At 41.7% G+C, this 26,330-nt stretch overlaps 1 protein-coding gene across 3 annotated transcripts in view; it reads right to left on the bottom strand.

Annotated features, from left to right (window-relative positions):
* PEX5L (peroxisomal biogenesis factor 5 like) overlaps positions 1-26,330 on the bottom strand; it is a 161,612-nt gene that overhangs the window by 11,537 nt on the left and 123,745 nt on the right. For all 3 annotated transcript variants that reach the window (XM_032783817.2, XM_032783826.2, XM_075068949.1), the window contains 3 exons: positions 24,474-24,570; positions 14,880-14,975; positions 1,479-1,595 (listed from right to left, as the gene is read on the bottom strand). In XM_032783817.2, the coding sequence (XP_032639708.1) occupies positions 1,479-1,595; positions 14,880-14,975; positions 24,474-24,570 (310 nt within the window). The remainder of the gene's footprint in view (positions 1-1,478; positions 1,596-14,879; positions 14,976-24,473; positions 24,571-26,330) is intronic.

Raw genomic sequence — 26,330 nt, 5'->3', positions numbered from 1 at the left:
CAAAGCAAATGCAGCTTGTGCCTTAAGAATCTGCCAGCCTGTTTATCACTCAGGATGAGAATTTGGTAGTTCATATCCTATCTTTCTAGTATCTTAGACTTAGTTTGTGTTTTATTTATTTACTAGGTAATCTGCTTTGATCTGTTTGCTATCACTTACAATCACTTAAAATCTATCTTTTGTAATTAAAAAATTTATTTTGTTTTAATCCAAACCAGCGAGCTTTGACTGGAGTGCATGGGGAAAATCTTGGCTTGATTATCACAAGTGTGCATTGGTCTCTTCACACTGAGGAGGAGGCAAACCAGGTATTAAACCCATATACTGGCCAGATTTGACCAGGGAAGGATGGTACTGCCCTGGGGTCCTAGGCTGGGAAGCTGGTGGTTAGAGAGCCTGTGTGTAACTGCATCTGGGTGTGTGAATGCTGGTGAAAGTGCTGGCTTTGGAGGGTTTTGCAGCTTGTCACTGCAGCACAGTGTGAGAGGGAGCCCAGGCTGGTGTGTCAAAGGGCTCGTGGTACCCCAGTTCCGGGTGGCACCACAGGGGGAACCCAACACAAAAGTATTATACTTAGAAGATAGTCACTTCCTACACAGTAGACCCCATCCATTTCAATAGGAGCAGGATTGGTCCCAGTGTGCACCAAATATATCAAACTTTGGCATAAAGAGCATGTCTCACATGGACTAGCCTCCCCCAGTGCTTTCAACTCCATGTTGGTTCAGTGCTTGCACTTATGACATAGCCTGAAACCTTCAATGAACACCCAAGGTGCAACTCTGTATTGCAAGCACTTGAGCTTGTTTTAGGTTTGAAACAGAGTTTGCCTCACTCTGCGCCTGCGACCCAGCTTGTGTCAGCCAATGAAGCCTGGTCATCTCTGCCTGGAGTGGATGTGCTCTCAGGAAATGTGCTTTTGAGGGAGATAAATGAATGCCTGAATAAGGATTATAGAAACTGGCTTATAAATCATAGAGATCAGAATTTTAGGGTTGTTCAATCCACCTTCCTGCAAATGCAAGGTAAAGAGTGTTTTAATATATTTAGAAAATGAGAATATAAATCAAAGAAAAATACATAAAGGAGATGGGGAGTGGGGAGAGAGAAATTCATTCCTAGGATGGGAAGTTGTTGAACACATAAGGCCAGATTTTCAAATGCCCAACACTCTTAATTTAGGGCCTGATTTCAGAAGTACTCAGCACCTAGCAGCTCCTATTGTGACACTTATAGCCAGATTTTCCAAAAAGCATGTTGGGATCTGAACTCTGAGTGCTGAGCTCTTGTGAAAATGTGACCCTTACTCGAGTGCCTACGTGGGAGCTGAGCTCTTTTGAGAAATTCTCACCTTAGTGGCAGGTAGTGTGTAGTTGTGGGGAGGAATTTCCTTGTTTTTCCTCTTAGAGACACTGAGGAGAGTGACTCTAAAACCTGCACAGAAATGATGTGCTGTGTTAGCGGGTTACTGATGTTACCTTCTCACTGGTTGAGACAGTTACTTGGCCCCGTGCTTCTTGGTTCTCTGAAATCCAGTTTCTCTGAGCCATTTCTTCCCATTCAGCTTGCATCTTATCCCAAAACTCTGTATCTGACTAGGAAAAAAAGGAAAGGGGCAAAGGGAAAAAAGAGAGAGAAATTAAAGAAACTTTCTAAGAAAATGCAGCCTGCTTTTTGATCCTCCAAAAATGAAAACATGTATACAGGGCCATCTTCAAATGACTTCAATTGGTGTTAAATTTTCAGGGTTGTAAGTTTAAATGACAAAAGGTGAAAGGCAACAATGAGCGATTTGAGGAGTAACTCATGTTTTCTGAACATCTTGGGGCCCATTTGTTGTAAAACTCTTTTTGGATTAGGCAAGGCTCCCATGTCCTCCTTAGTTACAAGTTTCAGTGACATTTTAGAAGTACTGTAAGATCTAGGTGTTAGCACCCAAGACTAGGAGCTCTTCCCCTAATTTACTGTATGATTTTAGGCAAATTTTCATCTCTAAAGAACAGTTCAGTGCAGCTTGAAAGCTTGTTTCTTTCACCAACAGATGCTGGTCCAATAAAAGTTATTACCTCCCCCTTGTCTGTCTAGTCTACAGGACCAGTTCCAGCTTTTTTGCCACCCCAAGCAGCGAAGCCAAAAAAAAAAAAAAAAGCCGCGATCAGCAGCAATTCGGCGGCAGCTCCGCTGCGCCACTTCATTCTTCAGCAGCAATTCGGTGGCAGGTCCTTCCCTCTGAGAGGGAGAGAGGGACTTGCCACCGAAGACCCAGATGGTGCCGCCCCTTTCCACTGGTTGCCCCAAGCACCTGCTTCCTTTGCTGGTGCCTGGAGCCAGCCCTGCTAGTCTAAATCCTGATATTCTGAGCTATCTAATCCTATATAATCAGAGCAGGGTTGTGAATTTTAATGTTTGTCTAAGTGCAGTGAGGTTATCAGCTGAAAGAATAAAATGTTGTTAAGAAAATCCTTCTGTTAAGGTTCTTATCTGAGGTTGATTTCCATGCAGCTAGTTTTAGAAACTAGTTCACAATATCTAAAGGCCACTGCTAAATCAGTGTCAAGTGTAAAACCAAACCAGAGATTACCAGCAGATAAGAATTTTAAGGGAGGTCAGAGTTTTGGCTCTGAACTACTTGACATTATCTCTTTAAATCTAAAGTCATAATAATGCATATGATAGACTGGTGAATTATCCCATGTTTCTGCAGGAAAAAAAAATTGGAGTCTTTTCACTTCATCCCTAATAAAGCCCATACAATCAAGCTCAGTACAGTAAAAATAATAAACGCTTGCACAGCAGTGGAAGTGGTGGAAGCTTTGGAGAGGTGATAAAAGATGCTATATAAACTCAAGATTATTATATTCAGAACATGTTTCCTGTCTGTGGCTCTGCTTGCCATATTGCTTCTTGATGAAAATAAAAATAGGTGAGTCAGAAACAGGTGTTTATAGCAGTAAATCATCAACTGCAGCTCTGGTGATGATCCATCAGCACTTAGAATGCTTAAAATTCTTAGCTACTTACTAATTTAAATTTGGAAATTACTTTCACAATCAGCACTTACAAATTTTAAGGCATAAACACTTAATTGGTGTGGCTAAGACCCAGTGTTTCAGGACATCCCCAAAATGTTAAGGAGCTGTATAGTCATTGTCTGCCTCTTCACTCCCACTACCCGGGAGAACTTAGTAGCTCAGTGGAGGCAATGAGTGTGTTTAGCTCTGAAGGTTTGGGAAGTTACGAGGCTCTGTAATTGATAGTTGAGCTACTCAAGCGCTCATGTGTTATAAATGTTAAGCACTTGAAACATTTATTCATTACATTTTTAGTGGCTTAGCCATAAATGGGTTTCCTTTCACTCCACTGCATATCAAGAAGGTGCCTGACCCTAGCTCCCATTGCCATGGGGAGCTTGGGAGTTAACGTTGTGTGGGCAGTGCAAGCCAGTTGGAGTGATTATGACTGATCAGTGATTATATGGATATAAAGAAGTGGCTGAATGTGTCAGCTGTTCATTTGCAGACTTTCTAACATTTAGGCCCAGCTCCACAGGAGCAAGGCAGAGGTTTTGTACCATATTCCCAGAAGAATTTAGACATGGAGACATCATAACTCACCATGGGAGGATCATGGTGTAGAGCCAGCACTGGAGCTCCTCTGCAGCCCATCTTCCCTGAGGAGGAATGTCTGGGAATAAGGGGCATGGACTGGATGATGTCCCAGTCATCTCTGGTTGTAGTATTGGCCTCTTGTGGCCATTGGCAGTGGGTATAATTTGCAGCAGCCCTCAGCCTGCTCTAAATTATGCCAAGGGATCATCTTGGTGAGCAGCAGGGACAGGATTCGGAAAGCACAAAAGCTACATTTGAAGCTCCCATCCTGAGCTATGGAGTGCACTTTATGGTTGTAGCAGAGGATCTGAACCATTGCTTGCTCTTTGTAAAGAGGTGAAATTTGGTGAGAAGGCATCATATATTTTCCCTTGTGGTAGCTGGATTCCATTCAGACACAATTTTGACCTTAACTCTTAGGATAAAGAGAGATTTTATTTAATTTAGATTTATAAAATTCCCACAGTACTCACCCCAATCTCTGTGGCTGTTGATGTAACTTCAAATACATAATAAACATTCAGTTCCTTTCCATCACAGGTCTGATTCTGACTCTCTCTCACACTGAGCAGAACTTCTCTCCATGAATATTTCCACTACTTGGAGTGAATGAGTATGGCAGGTTTGGACCGTGATGTAATTAAATTTCATCTCTCATGGGTGTGTTCCTTTAACATGAAACCCTTATCACATAGGTAGCATATGTTCTCTGTGACGCAGGATTTGCTGTAGCTTAGGGTGCATCTTGTTGGCAATAGAAGCAAATTGTTACATAAAACGAATGCAGTAAAGTTTGTCCCTTCCAAAAAACCAACTGAGCGCATATGATGCTAAAGAATGCAGACAAAATAGCTCAGAAGAGGATCCATGCCTTTTGGTGTATTGAGCATTAATTCTCAAATTCATGGAGGAGGAGGTATGTCCACACTGCAAATAAAAACCCATGGCAGTGAGTCTCAGAGCCTGAGTTAACTGACTCAAGCTTGCTGTAGAGAGCTAAAAATAGTGTAGATGAACTGGAACCCAGGCTCTGAAACCCAGCAAGGGGGAAAGAAGGGGTGTCTCTGAGCCTAGGCTCTAGCGTGAGCAGGAATTTCTATGCAGGAATGTCTATTTTTAGCCCTGTAGCGAGAGCCCCACAAGCCCAAGTCAGTTGATGCAGGCTTTGAGATACGCTGCTGTGGGGCTGTTTTTTTGGGAGGGGGGATTGTTTTGTTTTGCAGTGTAGACATACCCTTAGAGTCAGGATGTTTACTCAAGTGGAGTAATGTAAATGAGGCTGTGTGATACAGGAAGAGAAATCCTAACATTGCATCATATGCTGTGTCAGAGAGAGATCTGTAGTAGCTGGTTAAATATTATAGCAGTGAGAAGTTCAAAGGAAAGGAAAATAGGCAACTACAGAACAAGCACATTGAGTCTGAAATGAGACTGAGATTTAGTGGATGTAATAAACAGAGTAAAGCAATGACTGTGATTGCCACAAATCATGCTGAGAAATACAAGCACGTCAGCAGAAAAAAAGAGACTCCAAGTTAAGGTGCCACATTCTCACCATCCATGTGCTAGGAGAAAATGGGGACAAGTAATCCCAAAGAAGAGTGCATCTCTAAGCTTTTGGAGATATGTTCCAGTTCCTTCTGCTGCGAAAATTCATTGGATGGCCAGGTCTTCATTGCACTGGAATTACAAAGTGCTCGGTACCTGAGTTTGCTTTGGCAGTAAGGTGTTAGTGTGACGAATCTCAATGATTTTGATAGGACTATTTGAGGAGAGAGGTACTGAAGATCTTGTAAGGATTGTAAGGATCATCCCTACATGTGTTCCTGATATGCACAGAGGTATTGTGAGCAAAGTATTGAGTCTGGCCAAAGCTCATCTGTACTAATGTGACTTGCAACAACACTTCTTCTCAAAGGAGTTTAGTGACAGAGGAACGTGCAGAGTAAATCCAGGTTGAGTCAGCAGTGCAAGAATTTGACACTAGATATAAAGGGATAGGAAGACTTGTGCTCATAGACAAGTGATTGTTACAACTTACAGGACTGTTTATATAGGAAGATGCACTATCTAGAAATGCACTAACCAGGCATTTCTCATGTGCCTGTCACTGCAGTATCTGGATGCCAATATCTGGTATTTTTCTCTACAATTGTAAGCAACAACTTCAGACCTGTCTGAACTTGCAATTATTGGTCATTGATGGTACATGCCATATTTCTTTGTGAATCAGGATTCCCATGTGTGTCATCCACTCAAGGAGAGAGAAGACACACACCTCATTTGGTAAGAATTCTGAGTTTAATTCAAGGGTTGTGTAAAAATTTCCTTTATATAGATATATTTTAATACACCCAATATACAAGCTGTCATTTGAACGACAGGTAATTCAGAATACCAGTGACAAATGTTGATCTTCAGTATTTATAGCTGTGAAATTCTGCTTTTAGTATTTCTTGCAAAATCATTCATATGACCCAATGACTGGGGGGAAAAATTATTAAAAATCTACTTGTCTTTCTTCTCTCGGCATATAATTAGCAAAGATACTGTATTTTTAAAATCTAAGTCAATGGGCCAAATTCTGCTTTCTTTACATGTTTGTAACTCCAATGAAGTTCACATATTGATATGAAATATCGTATAATTTATTTATCCTTTGTAGTATTGCTGTGGGATATTAATGCTCCACTCCAGAGCTAGCTGCAATTTTGAGGTAGGTAAAGTGATCCCTATGTATCCCTGCATTACCTCCCAAGAGTTTTGATGATTAATTTTTTTTGTAATGTACTTTGAAATCCTTGGATGAATAGAAAATGCAGAATATTTTTAAAGATTACATAACACCAGCTAATTTCAGATATTAACAGATTCTGTATCATACATACTGTGCTGACATTAACCCTGTTAGTTTCATAGACTTTAATGGGCCATCATGATAATCTAGCCTGACCTGCACATCACAGGCCTTACGACCTCACTGACCCACTCCTCTAGTAAGTCCCTAACCTCTGGGTAAATTACTGGAGCTCTCAAATCTTGATTTAAAGATGTCAAGTTACAAAGAATCCACCACTTACTCTAGTTCAAACCAGCAAGTGACCCATGCCCCATACTGCAGAGGAAGGCAAAAAAAACTCCAGGCTCTCTGTCAATCTGACCTGGGAGAAAACTCCTTTCCAACTCCAAATATGGCAGTCGATGAGCATGTTGGCAAGACCCACCAGCCAGACCCCTGGGAAAGAATTCTGTGTAATAAACCAGTGACATCCCCATCTAGTGTCCCATCTCTGGCCACTGCAGATATTTGCAAATATTTCTCCCTTTCTTTTTCTTGCTGCTGCTATGTTTCTAGGGGAATTGAAAAATAATGGGGCTTTTGGGATTTTTATGGGTGCCCTCAGCTGCTCCTCACAGAGGGAAGTCAGACTGGAGGTATCTAAGATGAAACAGTGCAGAAGTGCACCATGCTACCCACTTTGCCCTGCAACCTCCATGGATGCCCCATGAGTTTCATGGGGAGCCAGGCTGGAGTACTGGGGGAATAGACATGTTATTTGATGTTGGCAATATTAGCACTGTGACCTGCACAGAATCCATTCTTGCCTGTGAGAGAACGTTGGGATCTCTGCTGGTGTTAAGGGGAATGGGTGTCCCAGTGTGTGGAGGGCTCTATGGTGAAAATTACTAGACAAACAAATAAGTCCCCAGGCCTGCGATGGTGCCAGTAAATGAGTGCATGAGAAGAAGTGTGTGGCAGGGTATACTACCCCTTAAAGGAGCAGTCTACAGTTGGCAGCTGAAGTAAGCTCCTGTGTATTCAAGGATCCCCCAGCCTGCCCTGGGGTGGGGCTGTTTCAACAGGAAGAAGGAGCTGTGCCGGATAGCGGGCCCTAGAAGCCAGGCAAACTGTGGTCTCTCTCAGGCTCCAGGGGATTAGCCCGATTGGATCCAGAGACTTTATTTGCTAACCCTAAATTTTGGGAGCTCTGAACTGGGGCCCTGAACTAAGGCCCTTAGGAACTTGAAGACTGCTCTTTCCCAGAGACCTTCTTAAAGGAGACATATTTTGTTTTGGCTTCCCCTTGCTCGATCCTTTACAAAGAAACAATGTTTCGGGGCATGGCAATACCAAATATATCGCCCAGGCTCATTTTATCAGGTACTGTGTACATGGGAAGCTGGCCATGACGCTGCAATAGATCTCACTGTTAATAATATCAACAGGAAGAAATGATGGTGAAGAAATGTACCATGCACTTTTTCATCTGCATTACAATGACATCACAGGTGCTTCCCTGAAGTCATTAAAATGTCAAGGGGATTACATACAGATGCTTGCACTCTTTTGGATATCTACAGCAGTGGCTCTCAACCTTTCCAGACTACTGTACCCCTTCAGGAGTCTGATTTGTCTTGTGTACCGACCTCACTTAAAGACTACTCACTTTAAAATTGGATCTAAAACTACAAAAGTGTTAGAGCAAAGTAGTACTGAAATTGCTGACATAGTCATTTTTACCATTACAATTATAAAATAAATCAGTCGGAATATAAATAAAATACTTCCATTTCAGTGTATAGTATATAGAGCAGTATAAACAAGTCTTTGTCAGTATGAAATTTTAGTTTGTACTGACTTTGCTAGTGCTTTTTTATGTAGCCTGTTGTAAAACTAGATAAATATCTAGACGAGTTGATGTACCCCCGGAAGACCTCTGCATACCCACACAGGTTCGCATATCCCTGGCTGAGAACCATTGATCTACAGCATGAGAGAGGTCCACTGCCATTGTATTAATTCTGAAGAGGAAAATTGTATTTGGAACAGCTCTGCAGCACTCTGGAAATGTTAAATCCGTGCTCCTAATCACACCATGTTGCAAAATCACTCATTGCTGAGGACATGTAAAGATCTGCTGCTTAACAGGAATCAAATAGTGTGGATGCTTTCTAAATGTAGATTTTTTTCCATAGCTATAGCTGTTTAAAACCACTCTAATCTACTTAAATTTATTGTTTTAAACATTCTCTGTTATATACTAAAAGCACCCTAGACAGTTTACAGCTACATAGCCAACACGCTGTTGTTATGCCACGCATTACTGTTTAGGGCACTGCTGGGTGACATGCTGAACCCTGAGAAACACCGTTCACTGGCAGTGACTTGACTCTAATGATGTGGATCAATATTTAATAGGTGTTCTAGGAATAGCGGTTTCAAAAGCACTCAGCATTGAATTAACTCTGCTCCTATTGATGTCAACAGGAGCACAGTTAGGGTATGTTTACACTGCCAAAATAGTTGTTCCTAATTCAGGTTGGCTAACTCACATTAAAATTGCAGTGAAGACATGCTAATTTGGCTTTTAACCTGGATTAGCAGCTGCACTTCAAGCATGGAGTTGAACTCAAGCTGAGTTGCCACATCTTCACTGATGTTTTAACCCAAGTTTGCTACTGGGGGGGTAGCTAACCTGAACTAAGAATGCACTAGCTTTTTGCAGTGTAGACACACCCCAACGCTAATGCTAAGTGCTTTTGCAAATCTCACCCCTAACATCAGGGCTCCTGGGCTTAGTTCCATTCCCTGCTACTGACTTGCTGTGTGATCTCATGCACATCACTTAACCTTTCTGTCTGTTACCCTATGAAATGGGGGAAACAACACTTATCTCACAGGGGCACTGCCAGAGTTAGTTAATGCTGGGGAAGGTCTTTGTATGAAACTTTCATAGTAATATCATGGGTGATGTGTTACTACATTAATATTCTCAAACCATTTGGAGAATTTATGTTACAAAAAAATCATGAAGTGTGTATTTTATCATTGGGCTCTTTACATGTACATGGTATTCCATCTAAGAGGCTATTATTATTGCTGTTAATTCTAAAAAAAATACTGCACAAACACTGAAACAATTAAATTAACTGACAGCAAAAATATTCCTCAGGTTCTCTATTTCCTGATGTATAATTACCAAAAAAAAAACCCCACCCCAAACCCTGAAAGCAGCCTCCTTATTGATAGATGTCTAAACTTGCCTCTGTTAACCTTTCATGCTTTCTGAGATAAGAATTTTGACTGTACTGCTCTGCCTGAAGAAATAGCTAATCAGAATTAAATCGATTTGTGAAGATTCTTCTTGACCAGTGCTTAAAAAAAAATGAAGTGGGTTTACTCTTTTTGTCAAAATTACTGCTTCAAAATACTATGAGATTTTTTTCTTTAAAGGCACAAAAATAACTATCATAAAGTCATCTTAGCCTGATAGTTTGCTGAAAGAAAAAGGGAGGTGTCTGTCTTTTTAGTAAAACCTACAGCACTTAATTTAGATAAAGGCAAATATAAGATTCCCACCAGGCATTTACAGGGAATATTAGGTAAAAATTTCAAAAGTACCTAAGTATTTTAGGCTCCTAAATCCCATTTTCAAAAATGATTTAGGCATATAAGGGCAGATTTTCGAAAGTATTTAGGCACCTATAGCTACAAATAAGCACCTAATGGGATTTTCAAAAGTGCCTAAGCAGGTGAGGTGCTTCAGTGCTACTGAAATCAATTGCAGTTAGGTGTCTAACCTGTTCAGGTGCTTTTGAAAATCCCAGTAGGTGCCTGTCTGCAGCTTTAGGTGACTAAATATCTTTGTAAAACTGGCCCTTAGGAGCCTAAGTCCTGTTACCTTTCACTGAGACTTAGGACTGATCTAACCTAGAAAATGACATCAACCCAGATACATTGCCCCTCAGATGTGAAAAATCTGCCTCCCTATCCTTGAACAACATAGTTAAGGCAACCTAAGTCCCCAAGTAGACAGCGCTAAGTCAACGGAGGAATTGTTCTGCCAATCTATGTATTGCTTCTCAGGGAGGTGGATTATCTATGCTGATGTGAGAACCCCTCCCACCATCAGGCTACACTGAAGCATTACAGCAGTGTTGCAGCTGCACTGCTGTAGCATTTTAAGTGTAGACAAGCTGTTAGGTTCCTAAATGCCAAAGTCACTTTTGAAACTTGGACTTAGGAGCCTGAGTTAGTTAGGTGCCTTTGAAAATTGTACCCATTCTGTTTAAATGAAGGTGTTTTCCCCAAGGATACCCACTCATTTTCAACTGGGAATGCATAGTGTGAAGTACGGGAAAGGAGGGACCAAGGAATTAAAGTTTATGGAAATGATCTGGAGCCACCAGTTCTGTTGTTCTCATCAGTCTTTATTATAGTCCCTTTGTGGCTATGAATTGTGGGATAGGGCATAAAGTTACCACTTGACTTACTATTTCCAGACTCAGCCTTATTTTCTCAGTGATCCCACATCTTGTGTGCGTGTCACATGTTGTTATGATGTCATAGTGGTATTCCACTGTCATATCGTTTTGCTACTACTTACTAATTTTTTGATGCCTCATCACTACCATGTTCCACTGGAATATGTTAATGTAACACTGATGCAAACAGAATGATACCAAGGTGCACAATCTGAATGTTCTCTTTAAGCTTGTGAAGCAATATGACAAGTGACCTAATGTCTATCCTACTGTAAACTAGTGAATATGCTATGCCATAGCCTCATAGTGTTGCTTTTCAGTTCTGAGAAGTTTCTCACAAACTGTAAATGTTTGCACTTTCCTGGATTCACTTTGTTAGCCAGTTGGGATAAATCATACTGGACAATAAAACTGTGATTGTAACAAATTGCATAAAGCTGCCTGATGGTGGGAATTTGACTCAGGCCCACTGTTTTGAGAGGGTCCCCAAAACGATAGAGGGGTGGCCAGGCCAAATTTGAGTGAATGGTGTTGGAACCTGGCTGTGGAGTTGCAATGCCACTCAGATTTGGAAATTGCCAACAGTGTGAGAAGCAACTTTCCTGACCCGGATCCCACCATTGCCCCCACTGACATCATTGTGCTGGGCCTGAAGTGACCTACCAGGTGTGTGGGAAGTGGTGAGGGCTCTGGGCTGGGGTTGCTGGGTCTGGGGTGGGGCCAGGGATAAGAGATTTGGGGTGCAGGAGGGGGCTCCAGGCTGGGGGGTGGGGTCAAGAGATTTGGAGTACAGAAGGGGGCTGCAGGTTGAGGCAGGGGGTGGGGTGCAGGAGAGGGTGAGGGCTCTGGGATTGGGCCAGGGATGAGGGGTTCAGGGTGTGGGATGGAGCTCTGGGCTGGGGCAGGAGGTTGGGGTGCAGGGGGTGAGGGCTCTGGGCTGGGGGGTGCAGGCTCTGGGGTGGGGCTGGAGGGGGACTCAGGGATGGGGCAAGGGCTTGGGTGTGGGCTCACCTCGAGTGGTTCCCGGTCAGTGGCGCAGCACAGGGGCTAAGGCAGGCTGCCTGCCTGTTCTGGCACCGCACTGCACACGCCCCAGAAGCAGCCAACAGGTCCAGGTACTAGGCAGGGGGGCTAGGAGGCTCCACGTGCCACTCTTGCCCACAGGTGCTGCTTCATTGGCTGGAAGGGCAGAGCCAATGCTCGGAGCTGGGGGAGCATACGGGGACCCCCTGCCTAGAAGCTAGACCACCTGGCCACTTCCAGGGCACAGCACGGTGCCAGCCAGGACAGGTAGGGACTAGCCTACCTTACTGCCGGAGCACCACTGACCGAACTTTTAATGGCCTGGTCAGCAGGGCTGACCGGAAGTGCCAGGGTCCCTTTTCAACCAGGTGTTCTGGTCGAAAACAGGAGATCTGGTTACCTTAATGGAAGGCTTCAGTTTCAGATTAGATTGAAAACTAATTTCCAAAGAGACAGGAAAAGTAGCCAAGCCTGCAGGCACCCAAGTTACTGCAAGAGTATCCCTAACATCTCTATAATTCACTCCATATGATTCTCTTTAAGCCTCTTTAAGAAGAAATTACCTCACAGACCTAATTTAATTGCAAGGCTGGACAACCTGAGATGATTCCCAAGGTGAATCTTGGGTAGAAGATGGTTTGGCATCTTCATTCTCTGGATTATTAATTAAATCCTTTTCACACAGGTAACAAAAATCCTGAAATTTGCTTTCCCTCCATGATCAGTTCTGTAACTAATCTCACCGTTTCAATCTTTCTCTTTCTCACTTGAAAAGTATTATAGAAACACCAAGAGCATAAAAATGAATTTCTGGACAGTGTCTAGCTTCGCCCTCTAAATGTGCTAATCTTTCTGAGCTGGGCTGGAAAATGAGTCTCAACCACTCTAGCTTCCTTATTACTTTGTTCTGGCCAGAATGGCAATTCAACCTTTTAAAAAAACTCTTCAGATGAAAATGTGCCTTGTAAGATCCTGAAGCATATTTTCCTTTACATTTTAAACACCTGGTCCAACTTGGTATATTAAACAGAAAAAGTTACTTTGCCAGTTACACAGTTAGAGTCTTTTAATTAGATTCCCTTTTAATACCTGTTTTCCAGAATACATTAAGGCATTTTCGTAATCTGTCCTTGTTGCCTCAGAATGACCTTCTTAATATGCAGGTGCATTTTACAATATATTCCTCTCCATATCTTGTAATCTATTTCAGTAGTGTTGCAAGTAGTGTCTTGCAATTTATTTGCCTCAGCCCATTGCTCTTGGTCTTTATGCTGAATGTCACCATGCTTAGCTTCTACTATCACAAGAGCAGTGCCACTGTTAGCCAGAACACTGACTTTACAACAGTAACTTTAACACTGATGGCATCACTTAGAATTCTATCATCCGATTCCATGCTGCTGACTCACCAACTATAGCATAAGTGTCCCACCTTGTGCTCATGAAGTGACTGAAAATATAGAGAGAATTTTGAGCAGGTGAGGTTCAAAAGCACCTCTTGCATGATGGTCATGCATGAAAGGTTTTCCATGCATTCCACAACAGTTCTTGATAAACAATCTTTGATCAGGAATAAAGAATCAATGGTTTTAGGGGGTAAAAGAGAAATGCATTCAGTGGATGGTTTGTAGAACTGAACTCTAGTTAATTCTTTCTGTTTATCTAGTTTTGTAAGCTGAGGCAAGAATTTTTCCTATATGCATTAAAACACTGTGAAACAAATTGTCATATCCTATCATAAACAATAAAACAGCACCAATGAAATGTATCTGTGTATGAGGAGCTCCATTTCTAGTTAGAGACCAGGCTCAGCCATAAGGCCTGATTCTGTTCTTAAGTAAACCCATGTAAACCCAGATTAACTCCACTGAAGTCACTGGAATTACACAGGCATAAGACAGGTGTGAGAGCAGAACTGGGACCTATATGGTAACACTTAGATCTGGATCCAAACATCCCCAAAGTTCAGCTGTGTTTGCAGAGGTGATTTCAGTCTCTGGAAGCTTGTTTCACAGCCAAACTTCCTCAACCAAGATCACTTTATCTGTGGCTCTCACACATTTCATCCTGGGCTTTGTGACAGAGGAATGATGGATCATGGCTGTAGGGGTTTGAAAGGCTGTTGAGGGACCCCGTTGAGAGGTTTAAAGCTTAGGAATCAGTTATGCCATCCAAATCCTTTTTGGTTCATATTACAAAACACAAGTCATTTGGTAAAGAGCTGTCTTTGTCCAACAAGGCTCAGGACTGCCTTAGTCAAGTGTCACTGGAAAGGCAAAGATGTTACAGGACAAGACTGAGGTGCATTGAGGAAACGTGCACATCACTTGCCTGCAGTTCTCTGGACTGAAGCCATTAGTAAGACCACCCTGGAGAAAACAGAGAATCTTCTATATGTTAAAGTGCAATCACTGATTTTTATTGACTTGCTTTAGTACAGGGTTACTGTTGTCAGTACATATAATTATCCATTCAGTGTCTAGCAGCAAGTTATCCTTCTGTATAGAGATGGCTCTGAACAAACTCCACCAGATTCTAACCCTGGATCTGGTCTAGGTTTGGATGTGAATTCACAGCACAGACCCGCCGATAATGGACTGAACATGCGTGCAAGTTGCAAATACCTGATCCCTGGGAAAAATTTGCATTTCATTTTCATACTCACAAGTTTTAGAGATGTTTAAATCCATGGGAGCTTTTCTTGGCCCATTATGGGGAGAAACAATCTGGATTGTGAGTTTTGATTCCGGCCCATCTCCATGTACTGCTAAGCTTTTATGTTCCCAGGGCAGATAATGGTACTTTAAATGAGTAATTTCATGAAATGTATGTCTCCCCTGCCTTGAGTAATCAAATTCTAAGGTGTTCCTTTAATTGTGCTATGGATTGAATTTGGAATGCATTGGCCCATTACAGGAACAGGTTTGTTTCATAGGTGAATGTCAACCTTATGCCAAGATACAGCAGAAAATAAAATGATACCTCAACAGCTGCCTTTGCTCTTTCAAATTCCTCCTCCAAGGAGTGATTTCTGGAGAGGAATGAACCTCCCCAACGCTGCTCTTTGGTTGATCGTGCCTTAAAGAAAGAAAGAATAAATAAGAAAGGATGACATGCTTTGTCACAAACTTTCAAGTTCCTTCTTTTTCTTTCTTCACTAGTGTTGAAAGTGACCTTCATCTGGTGCAATGCTGTGTTTCCCTATGTGAATCCCCACCAACGCTGGACACAGCTTTAGCAGTGTCCACTGCTTCAGTGGAGCAAAGTAACTTGTCATTCCCTTGATTTTCCTTTTCACTCAGGATTTGGACATGATAAACAATCCCAGTTTTGGCTGTGAAAGTAGATCCAAAACAGTCTCTTGAAGCTTCAGAGGAAATGAACTTCAGAATGGTTAAAAAGATTGTAACATTAAAATCTTGAATAAGCTGTCTTCACATCTCCCATTCCCCTCTCCCTCCCTTTCCCCCCGGTTCATTTTGCTTCATTCTGCAAGACAGAAATGTAGCTTTTGGAATTCCTAATAAGGAGAGCTGTCACACAGATACTATTTCATTTTTGAAAGGACTGTATTCAACATGATTGATGCATACTTCGTTTAAGTAGTTGAAAGTTTGTTTGAAAACTGGATCCCATACAGTTCAGCCTCTATTACCTGAACCCCTTGTGTTATCACCTTAAACTCCCCATTATCTAAAACAAAGTCACATTCTCTGGTGCCTGTTAGTTACACTGATAATCCTCTTGATTGCTGTGTTCCCTAAAATTATCATGTAATCTCACTATAGCCATTTCTGTAAATTACAATCTACTTGAAGAGACATTTAACTGAATTTGTATTTTTTTTTTCAAATAGACATTAATTTAAAAGAGACAAGGTGGCTGATTATCTTTTATATGGTCCAATAAACAATATTACCTGCCCAATCTTGTCTCTCTAATATCCTGGGCCCGACATGACTACAACAACACTGCATACATTTTTTTGGTGTATTTTGAGACACAAAATACAAGTACACCCCTGCCTCTCTCTGCAAGTCTTTCACAATGAAAAATCAGTGCTTGAGAGGTCTGAGTTGTAAATATATGTGGAGAGGACTTTCCTTATGATGATAAAAGGATGTGGGATTGGCTGGCACACAGGAAATGCATGGGACAGATATACAAACCTCACAACCTGCACAGTTTTCTCACTCTTATCTAAGTGATTCAGAATGGGCAGAAGAGGATTTTTAGACAGTTCTTGGATTTTGGGTGGGGACTGCAAAGAGAGCAGGGAGACATCTTGAAGAGGAAAAGTGTAAAGTTAGGCTACAGAAGGAGTATTTGGCTGCTATTTTCTTTGCTTCTACTATTGTTCTTTCACAATGGAGGTGTATTTAATTCACTATCCTCTGCAGGAGAAAGTTGCACCTGTTTTCTCTGCACTTGCTGTATCTGTCTGTCAGGCTGTGTCCTGAGGTTTAGGATCACTAGTACAAATACCTCCTTTGTATTGATTTTCTCTAAGCCTTGAGTACCTTGAAGACTTCGGTTATAGTAAGAAGTGACTCCGAAATGCAGGGCCCAGACCTAAATCCAGGTCTAGGCTTTCCCAAAGGCTGGGGAATGAGCTCTGGGGTGTTCTTCCAGCTCTACAGATAACGGACCTGAGGCACCAATGTGTGAAACTGGAGGATTGCAATGGTGAATGGATTTTTGGATCCAAATGTGAACTTTCCCAAAGTTGAGGGTGGGGGGGTGGGGATTTGGATTGTAGGATTATGTTTGGAGTATCTTTAATATCATCCTGTCCCATGTTTTATATTCAACAGGTACAATCTCTATTGCCTGACCATCCTGCATACTTTAATTCTCCTTCTCTCTTCATTGTTCTTCCCCCAAAGACCCTTTCCGCTAGCCTGCCTACAGCATATGCCACCCTAATTTTAAATAGATTATTCTTTGTGTGTCTTAACAACACATTACAAAACATATCTCCCTCTTTGTCTCTACTTGCATATTCCAGAGCTTTGTTTACCATTGTTACCTTGACTGCATAGACTGAGATGAAGGGATGATTGTTCTTTTTGACATCCCTAGCACACGCTTCTCTCCAATCTATCCCACTGGAAGCACATTAGTAATGTCCTGTACACCTATTCTTTTATTAAAATAACTCTAATTATGCTTTTGTACAAAAGGCACAGTGTAAAGAACTATGTTAAGTCACTGCAAGGAAAACATCATGGTGACCTCTAGCCATGCCAAATAGAAATTGCTCTCTAACTTTGCTAACCCCTTACCCCCCTGCTTGTCTAAGGTTAAAACTCATTAGCTATTTGTCTGCCCATGGTCCCAACTGCATTAATTTACATTATTATATTTCTGATGGTTATATTTGGTGATATTCAATTACAATGAACCAGATTCATCCCTGGTGTAACTTCACTCCTTTGAAATTCAGGTTTGAACCTGACAAAATGTGTTGTATTAGCAAGTTCTGTAATGGGCATTGTTATGATGAAATAATCTAATCAGAAGGATACCTATAAGCAAAGTTACAGAATTAATCTCCAAGAGACGCAGCACTTTGCCATATTCTTAATGCACAGTCTCAGTGCCTAAATATTTTTTTCTTTTTGGGGAAGGATACTGACAAAGGGTCAGATTCTAATCTTATGTGTGGAATGTTTCTTTATCTCCCTTAAATCTATTCCTGTGCTTGTGACTACATGTTCAGAAGGATTTTTTAAAAAAAAACTGGAATCATGACATGCATTTGAGATTCCAGTCTGGTCCGATTGTGTGTATATTCTTCATATGTCTTTGTGCCAGTGAGGTTAGTTTATTGCAATAAAATCTGTATTGGGCTACTGAATATTGAACCAACACCTGCTGGTAGTGTAGAACAAGATGGCATTATTGCTGTTAGAAGTAGGAAGTAGAGATTCTGCCTAACTGCTGTTTCATGCTCTGCGCTGGATGCCTTTGGCATCTGGATTGAGTTTAGGATTTAGTTGTCAGTGACCAGATACCTGCTGGGGGTTGTAGTCTTCTCCCCATTATCCTCTATGGTGACCCATGGCTGGGCTGGGACCTCAATGGCTGCTGCAGTATTAAGGCAAAGGATTAGGACCCAGGACATCTGGCTTCTGCTTCCACTTTTAGCACCAACCTCCCACGTTGAGCTAGTTGGAAAAGCTTATTTGTTTTTTCGAGAAATTTCCAAATCTGCATTTCATTAATGATGAGGGGGGGAGGGGCGGGAAAGGGACCAGGAATGGAGAGCTGGCAGACATACCCAGGAGCAGAGTTCTGCTTTGGCTTTCTGTAACAGGGGAATGGGCATACTGGAGAAGTGGCCAGTGGGTCTGCACACAACGTGGTCCATAAAGTCAGTACCCTATGTTGGGAGGTAGGTGCAATAGCTGCCCACTATCTACTGCCTTTGGGGTAGAACATTTTATTCCCCCATACCAATCATTTTGTGCACATATATCTGCACTTGCTCTCTGTTTACATGGGGTATGTGCTGTTGGTGAGAGGAATAAATAATAGACCAATTTTGTGGTCTTTCTTCAAAGTAATGGGCCTGTTCCATTCCTGCTACAACTTTCTTGATCTCATTAGAGTTACTAGCACACTAAATATGGATCCACTTGCTCCATTTTTCTTACTGGTAGACAACAGACCACCTTATGCAGTCTCTGATAAATGTTTTAAGTTTAATTCTGATCTCCCGTATGTCAGTGTAAATCAGTAGTAATTCCAATGAGGCCCACAGAATTCCAACAGTAAAAGTGGTGTGATTAGGGTGACCAGATGTCCTGATTTTATAGGGACAGTCCCAATTTTTGAGTCTTTTGCTTATATAGGCTTCTATTACCCTCCCACCCCCGTCCCGATTTTTCACATTTGTCTGGTCATCCTAGGTATGATGTCAGAATCAGATGCAATTTCCAAGAGTGGGCACTTATGTCCAGGGCTGGCTCCAGCTTTTCTGCCACTCCAAGCAGCAAAGAAAAAAAAAAAAAAAGGCCGATCAGCGGCACTTTGTCGGCAGCTCACTCGTGCTGCTTCATTCTTCTGTGGCAATTTGGCGGCAGGTCCTTCACTCCCTCTCTTCCTCTTTGGCAGCACTTTGGCAGTAGCTCAAAGAGGAAGGGAGGGACTGAGGGACCAGCTGCTGAATTGCCGCTGAAGACCCGGAGGTGCTGCCCCGATACCGGACGGGGTGCTCCCCCTTGGCATTGGCCACCCCAAGTACCTGCTTCCTTTGCTGGTGCCCAGAGCCAGCCCTGCTTATGTCAGGGTTTCGCTAGTCAGTCTTTGGATGAGTAAATCAGCACATAGAGAGTGCCACTATCCAATGCTTAGGGCAGAAGAGGCCAAAGTTTGAAAACTGAGTTTATTGGGTTATTGAATAAGCAGACCATGTACCATTTGAAATTAAATATATTAAAAATATTCTGTTTGCAATTCTCATCACTGAAGAGAAAACTAAATTGTCAAAAGACCAAATTCTGTAGAACATTTCCAGGCAGATAAATTCACAAGTGGAAATCTGCTAAGGTAGCTGGTACTAAAAAAAAGTTGGCGCTACAGAGGTTCAAAAGCTAAAATTGGGTAGCATATGACAGTAGAATATTGAGAAGGAAGAAGTCCACAAACCATGACTGCCTCAGTGTTGTTGTGTATTCTGACCTTCAGCTACATTTCAAAATACAAAACAATAAACCTCCCAAAAAGTGCCATTGTAACTAATATTAACATTGTTCTGTTAATTGAAATTCTGGTATATGCAGAACTTTCTGTTTGTAAAGAAAATGGAATAGCTCTACAATAACTTCAAGCACAGAAAACACGAACTGCTCTTTTAGAGACCCTCTGCTCCACACTGGGGATGGAAGCTAGCATGCCTGGAACTGTCAGAGATGGACAGTGAAGTGCACTAAGGTGATTCTCTCAGGAGTTGCAGATGGTGAACAGTAGCAAATTTGACAAGTTAAAACCTCCAGTGTATGGCTGGACCATGTTGCATATGCATGGAGTGACCTTTAATATGAAGGTCAAGATCTGTGGTGGATAAAGATTGGCAACTGTATCATTTAGTAAAAGCCACAATAAGGTTTATTTTACCACAAGGCTATTCAGACCTGTGTTAGGGGACTTGCAAGGAGGTAGAGAACTTTTCACCTACTGGTGGCAACCTGACTCATGTTGGCATTGACTGAAACTAATTAATGTTTGGTGGACTCAGTCCAGTTCTTTGTAGAACACTGTTTGCATCACACACACAGAAACTGCCACAGTGCACTTCTTGTCAGTGTCAACTGACAAACTCAGGACTGAATGTATAGTGTCCTGCATGGAGCTTGGAGAGATGAGCACAGGTTGCAGGAAGGAAATTTGGAGGAGGCAGCAGGACCCCTGTCTGTGAGCATATGGCTTGACTATTACCTCCAGTTGCAGCATCTGTAAATAGTTCTCTTAATAAAGAGCCAATCTAGTTTTACAAGCACGGAGTGCTTTCATGTTATGACCCAGCACATGGGACATGAAACAGAATGGGCCAGGGAGATTCAACTACTCTGAGTGGTCCCTCCACAGTAACCTTGGTTCTAGTACAAAGTATTGGAGCTCTTAATTGTTTCAGAAAAAGAGCAGCCACAGAAAGGGCTAAAATTCCTTTCCACAATATCATCTTTTATTGGGGATAATTTTAAACATGTGAATATGAGGCTTTTTGCAACACTTATGGAAACATGCTTTGTAACAAAGTTCCATGGCTGTCACTGGCCATCAGTTCAGTAATGTTTTTTGACCATACTAGAATATGACTTGAGATGAAAAAATTTCCACTTATCGGGAATAATAAACACAGGGCATTGGGTCAACAACTCTAGCTTTATCTCTCTTTTAACTTGGCAAAGTCAATTCAACCTTTTCTTATTTTGATGTTACAGCCATTTTACTTTTATGGAAACTAGTCTAACTGAACATGTGCAGCATAAAAAATGGAGATTTTTTTTGCATCTGCAAGTACTCTGCTTGAAGATTAATAGGAAACAGATGCAAAACTACAGAGTTGGTAAACTAAATTTGCAACTGTTCTTACAGAATGCCACACATTACAAATTCTGTGAATGTCTGCTTGATTTATACACACCCAAGATACACATAAGCTTCCTGCCAGTGAAACCTGCTAAACTGAAGAATACTCTCCTAAAAGAGGGCATGGAAGCACTTAAAGATAGACTGGCCAAAGCATGAGACAACATACGGTCGGTACTATGCAGGGAAATGAACTACACAACCTAGCAGGTCTTCTCCATAGCTAATGTGTCAATCTAGTGTATAAAATATAAAGAAGAGGAAGGTGTCATTCTATTAGAATTAGTGCTAAGGTAAACAGGAGAATAATTTCAGATTTTGCAGTTAGGTGAAAATTGGTAAGGAAAAGAAGGTTCATCTGAAGAGTAAAGCACAGAATGGGTGACAGAACATGGTTCTATTTTCTGCTCTGCCACATGTGTCTTGTGTGACCTGGCACAAGTCACTCAGTGGCTCTGTGCCTCATCTGTGAAATGCAGATATTAATACTCACCTGACATGGGTGTTGCAAAGCATTTTGAGATCCTGGGATAGAAGATGTTGTTATATAAGGGGAAATTATTGCTATTAACTGTATAATCTGTGTCCTTGAACCCCAACCCATGCTCTGACCTGGATAGAATAGTGAAATTGTGCAATTGAGAGCTCAAAAAACAGCTAATGCCAAATGAAGGTTGTATGCTCAACCTCTCCTCTGTCCCTTTGCATGTATGCATTATAGTATATAACATTTAATTAAGCATTGCCGGAAAGCCCTGTCCAACACACCTTACAACGTGTCCTCCGAGGAGGAGGAGGTGCAGAGCCTAAACTTAGAACTAATTCCACCATTGCTGAGCTCTTTCTCTGATACAATTTATTGTTCCACTGGACAAGCTGCTATACACATCTGTGGATATGTTAATAAGCACTGAAGTACGGACTCCCTCTCATATTCCTTAGAAGTTCTTCAGCTATGGACAGTCTGGACAGGAGAGTTTGGGAAAAGGAAGCTTTTTAGGATCCTCATAGCACCTCCTCATTATCAATAATAATAGGAAGCTAATAGGATTAGGGGAAGGGGATTTATAGGGCCCAGGGACTAAAGGAGATTAGGGCAAGGGACACTACAGCTACAATGTACAGCAGCAGTCTCTCTCTCTCTGCACTACAAGGTGTCATGGCCAAATCCTGCCTTCAGCTACGACAGAGCAATCTCCTTTAAATCAAGGGATTACAGCTACCCAAATTCTGCCCTCATCTATGCTCATGCAACCCCATTGCTTTCCAAGCTATTGAGTAGGTGGATATGCGGACAGAATTTAATTCTAAGCATCCAATTAATTTTTAAAGTAAAAAAATCTGTTCACCTGCTCGGTCAACAAATTTCTCACCGTTTTTTTCATTATTATTAGGTACGGAGTGAACTGTATAAGATTCCAGAATGCTGAAAAGCTCAGAATTGAGTATCTGAGTTTGGCTCCTTTTCATGTTTGGTGGGCTAGGCATTAGCTGGGTTAGGAAATGGCTTGGCTGCGTGACTTTTGAGATGCCCAGCACTGTATTTAGAAGAATGATTTAGGCTAGAGGTCTGAAGTGTTCTGACATCATTTCTCTGCACATTGGAATTTTCCATTTTGCTCTTCCCCCTTATCCCTTGCTTTCATTATCTCTCTGCATCCTGCTTCTGCACATTCATTTCTGCTTTGAAAAAACAGCTCCATCTGGAATGGGCGCACTGCCTTTAAGGGGTTGGAAATACTATACTAGGATCCCAGATTGACAACAAAGATGGTATAAGAATCCTAAAATGAGGATTCCATTTCATTAAATCATAAGCAGTAAGAGAGGTAAAATATAAATGAATGGATCCTTGCAGCACAGCAACATTTAGCGTTTCTTTAGCAGTAATTTAGTGGAGGATGTAAAGAATATTATTTGCACTGATGTCTTTGAGCAACTCATTGGGGGAAGAGATTCTTGGGGCAGCCACATGAAGGAGGTAAATGGACTCATTCTTGTGAATGATGTTAGTTATTTTAAATCCGTTTGTTCTGTGGAACAGGACAGGAGTTTTTTTCTTTATGTATGACTCAATTCTTTTCTCCCCCATGTCAGGGAGTTTCCCTCATTTGCTTTTTAAATAAGCCTCTATCACTTATTCATGTTCTTGAGCTTATGGCTGATTCTGAATGTTCCTCACTACGTTAGCAAATCTAGTGTAATTCTTTTATTTTGATTTTTTATGTTTGTAAAGGAAAAATGATTCACTTATTGTATTATATTAAGTGTGAGAGGTTTAAAGTGCTCACAAAGGATAAAATGGCTGAATTTTATCCAAAGGTTTTATCAGCGACAAAAATTATTTAAGTAAAAGAACCTAAAATCATACAATGTAAGAAAAGTGTTGGCAATATGTGGTTTGATTGTAACACATAACTCTACTATGTGATTGATTTTTTTCTTTTTTTTTTTTAGTGTGCCAACAAATACTCAGCAATGTCTGGATTTTTGCAGAATATTAATGGAAAGTCACTGTGTTGAAATAACTAGTGTTCTTCCAAAGGTCCCTTTTCTTGATATGCCAACAATTTTCCTAATAATGTTCAAGGAGCTTTACTTGAAGTACAATGAATGTTAAAAAAAGAAAAAAATAGAAACAGCAGAAGATCCCACAGAACAAGAACAAAAAGTCAGCTCTTTGAAGAGCAGCTCTAACAAAATACCTTCTCCAAAACTCTCCAAAAACATGTTCATCCCTAAGTCCTCTGTTCAGATAGATAGGCCTTTGCAACATAGTTAAAAGCAAAAAACTGGGGCTGTTTCAATCCAAAAGAGAGAGAATTCCGAATTTGCTGCTATGTTTCATAAGAGCATGATCAGAAACAAGGAAAAGTTAAGTTAGAAACCTACCCCAACACTTGTTACTTATTTTGGGTTATGCTTTTAACATAAATGATTGATTCTTGAAATCTGTTGATTCTCCCCAAATCACTTTTAATTATTGCATACTCCTGAGCAGAATGTTATAAGGTGATGATGATGATTTTGTAACTACGAAATTCCCCAATCCATAGGGAATGATGCATTTTTATTGGAGTTTCAATATAATTATTTATCTAATTATTTTTCTTATTTATCAGCACCATTATCATTATTCAGAAGGCGAGAGTCATAGCCTGGATGATAGTCATGCATCAATACTCCACTTCTACTGGAATATACTTCTAAGGAGATTTATAAGTTAAGAAGCATTAGCCTCAGGCTACAATGCTCATTCACTGAAGAAATGAACACTGAGATGCTAATGTACTTCAAATACATGTAATCTGCTTTTGTAATGTAATGCAGTATGTGAAGATTTAGCTGCATAATTCTCGTTGAGTTAACTGATGACATTGAAGACATCCCATTTACAGGTCTCTCGTTAGTGAAGAGTAACACAATGAAACAACACCTGCTTGCCTTATTTGTGTAACTGGACCTAATAAAATTGCTTACCTGTGTTGCAGGTACTAATTCTAAATCTGATGCTGAATTGGACTCCAAGGCACTTTTGACACTAGTCAGCTCAGACTGCGACCTGTTCTCTGTAGACCTATAAATAATGTATTTACATATTCATTATTGCAGACCAAGAAACTATATCTGACAGTTTAATAAATACCTCGTGACTAATTGGATTAATTCTGTTAGCTGAATAGTTTTTAACTGGTGGCTACTGATAGTGCACTGACTCTTCTTCCTTCTTGGTTCTGTCTGTTACACATTTCAGCCCCACGCAAACAATAATCAACACAACCTGTACTCATAGAACAGATGTGGGGTCTGATTTGCAATTATACAGGTTAAGCCAATGGAGTTACATTATCATAGACCTAGTATAATGAAGTGGAGAATCAGGCCCACAGGACTGTTCTATTTTAAAGCTAGGTAAACAGAGGGTATGTCTACACTACGTGATTATTCCGATTTTACATAAACCAGTTTTGTAAAACAGATTGTATAAAGTCGAGTGCACGCAGCCACACTAAGCACATTAATTCGGAGGTGTGCGTCCATGTATCGAGGCTAGCGTTGATTTCCGGAGCGTTGCACTGTGGTAGCTATCCCGTAGCTATCCCATAGTTCCCGCAGTCTCCCTCACCCATTGGAATTCTGGGTTGAGATCCCAATGCAAAAACAGTGTTGTGGGTGATTCTCGGTAAATGTCGTCACTCAATCCTTCCTCCGTGAAAGCAATGGCAGACAATCATTTTGCGCCCTTTTCCCTGGATTGCCCTGGCAGATGCCATAGCATGGCAACCATGGAGCCCGTTTTGCCTTGTCACTGTCACTGTATTTGTACTGGATGCGGCTGACAGACGCGGTACTGCAGTGCTACGTAGCAGCATTCATTTGCCTTTGCAAGGTAGCAGAGACAGTTACCAGCCCTATTGCACCGTCTGCTGCTTTGGAAATTGGCGATGACGGTTACCAGTCATATTGTACCGTCTGCTGCTGTCATGGGTGCTCCTGGCTGGCCTCGCTGAGGTCGGCCGGGCGCCCCCAGGGAGCCGCAGGGACAAAATGGGAATGACTCCCGGGTCATTCCGTTCCTTCTGTCCCTCAAGTTTGTGTGTCTAAAAAGGGGGTCATGTCCGCTAGAAATATGGGCAAGGGCCAGCGTTACGTAATTACCAGTCATTGGCCCGCTGGAGGTCACTCGGCGGCTCAAAACCACCAACTGCAAGCCCCGCAAATTGGCAGTAGGCACCAGCACGTGCATGGTGGGTCGAGAAGTTAAGCACGTTGCTAGTAGTAGACACACCAGCATCATCATATCCCGTACTGAGGCTGCCATGATTCTCACTAGGGTGCCCTGCTCCGCCACCACCGCGCTTTCCTGAAATCCTACTGGTCCGTGCCAGGGAGTGGATCGAAGGAGAGAGAGAGGAGAGGAGAGAGGAGGAGGCGACTGATCAGTATGTGTAGATAACACCTATGAAGGAGGAGGAAGACTTCCAGCTGCTATGATAGTCACGGCAGTACAGAATCTTTTGTTAGACCTGAAAGTGGGGGCTGAATGGAAGACTCAGTCTCCATTGCCATGATAGAAGACGGGTTACCAGCTCGTTTGGGTACACTGCCGGGAAACGACTAGAGTCATTCCCATTTTTAGCCAGGCACCCCCAGCCGACCTGCACCATAGGCCATGCCAGGAGCACTCAGGCTGATGATGAAGACAGATATGCAGTCATATTTGCACCATCTGACCACCGGAAGCGGATGCCTGGTGTTCTGCGCTGCAGCACCCGGCCGTCTACCGCAGCATGCAGTAGACATAAGGTGAGCACCTGAAAAAAGGCGATGAAATAT

The sequence above is a fragment of the Chelonoidis abingdonii genome, chromosome 8 (assembly GCF_003597395.2).
Source record: "Chelonoidis abingdonii isolate Lonesome George chromosome 8, CheloAbing_2.0, whole genome shotgun sequence".
NCBI classification, from domain to species: Eukaryota; Metazoa; Chordata; order Testudines; family Testudinidae; genus Chelonoidis; species Chelonoidis abingdonii.
The sequence above is the reverse complement of the archived record's forward strand: the minus strand, read 5'-3'. Positions and strand labels throughout refer to the sequence as shown.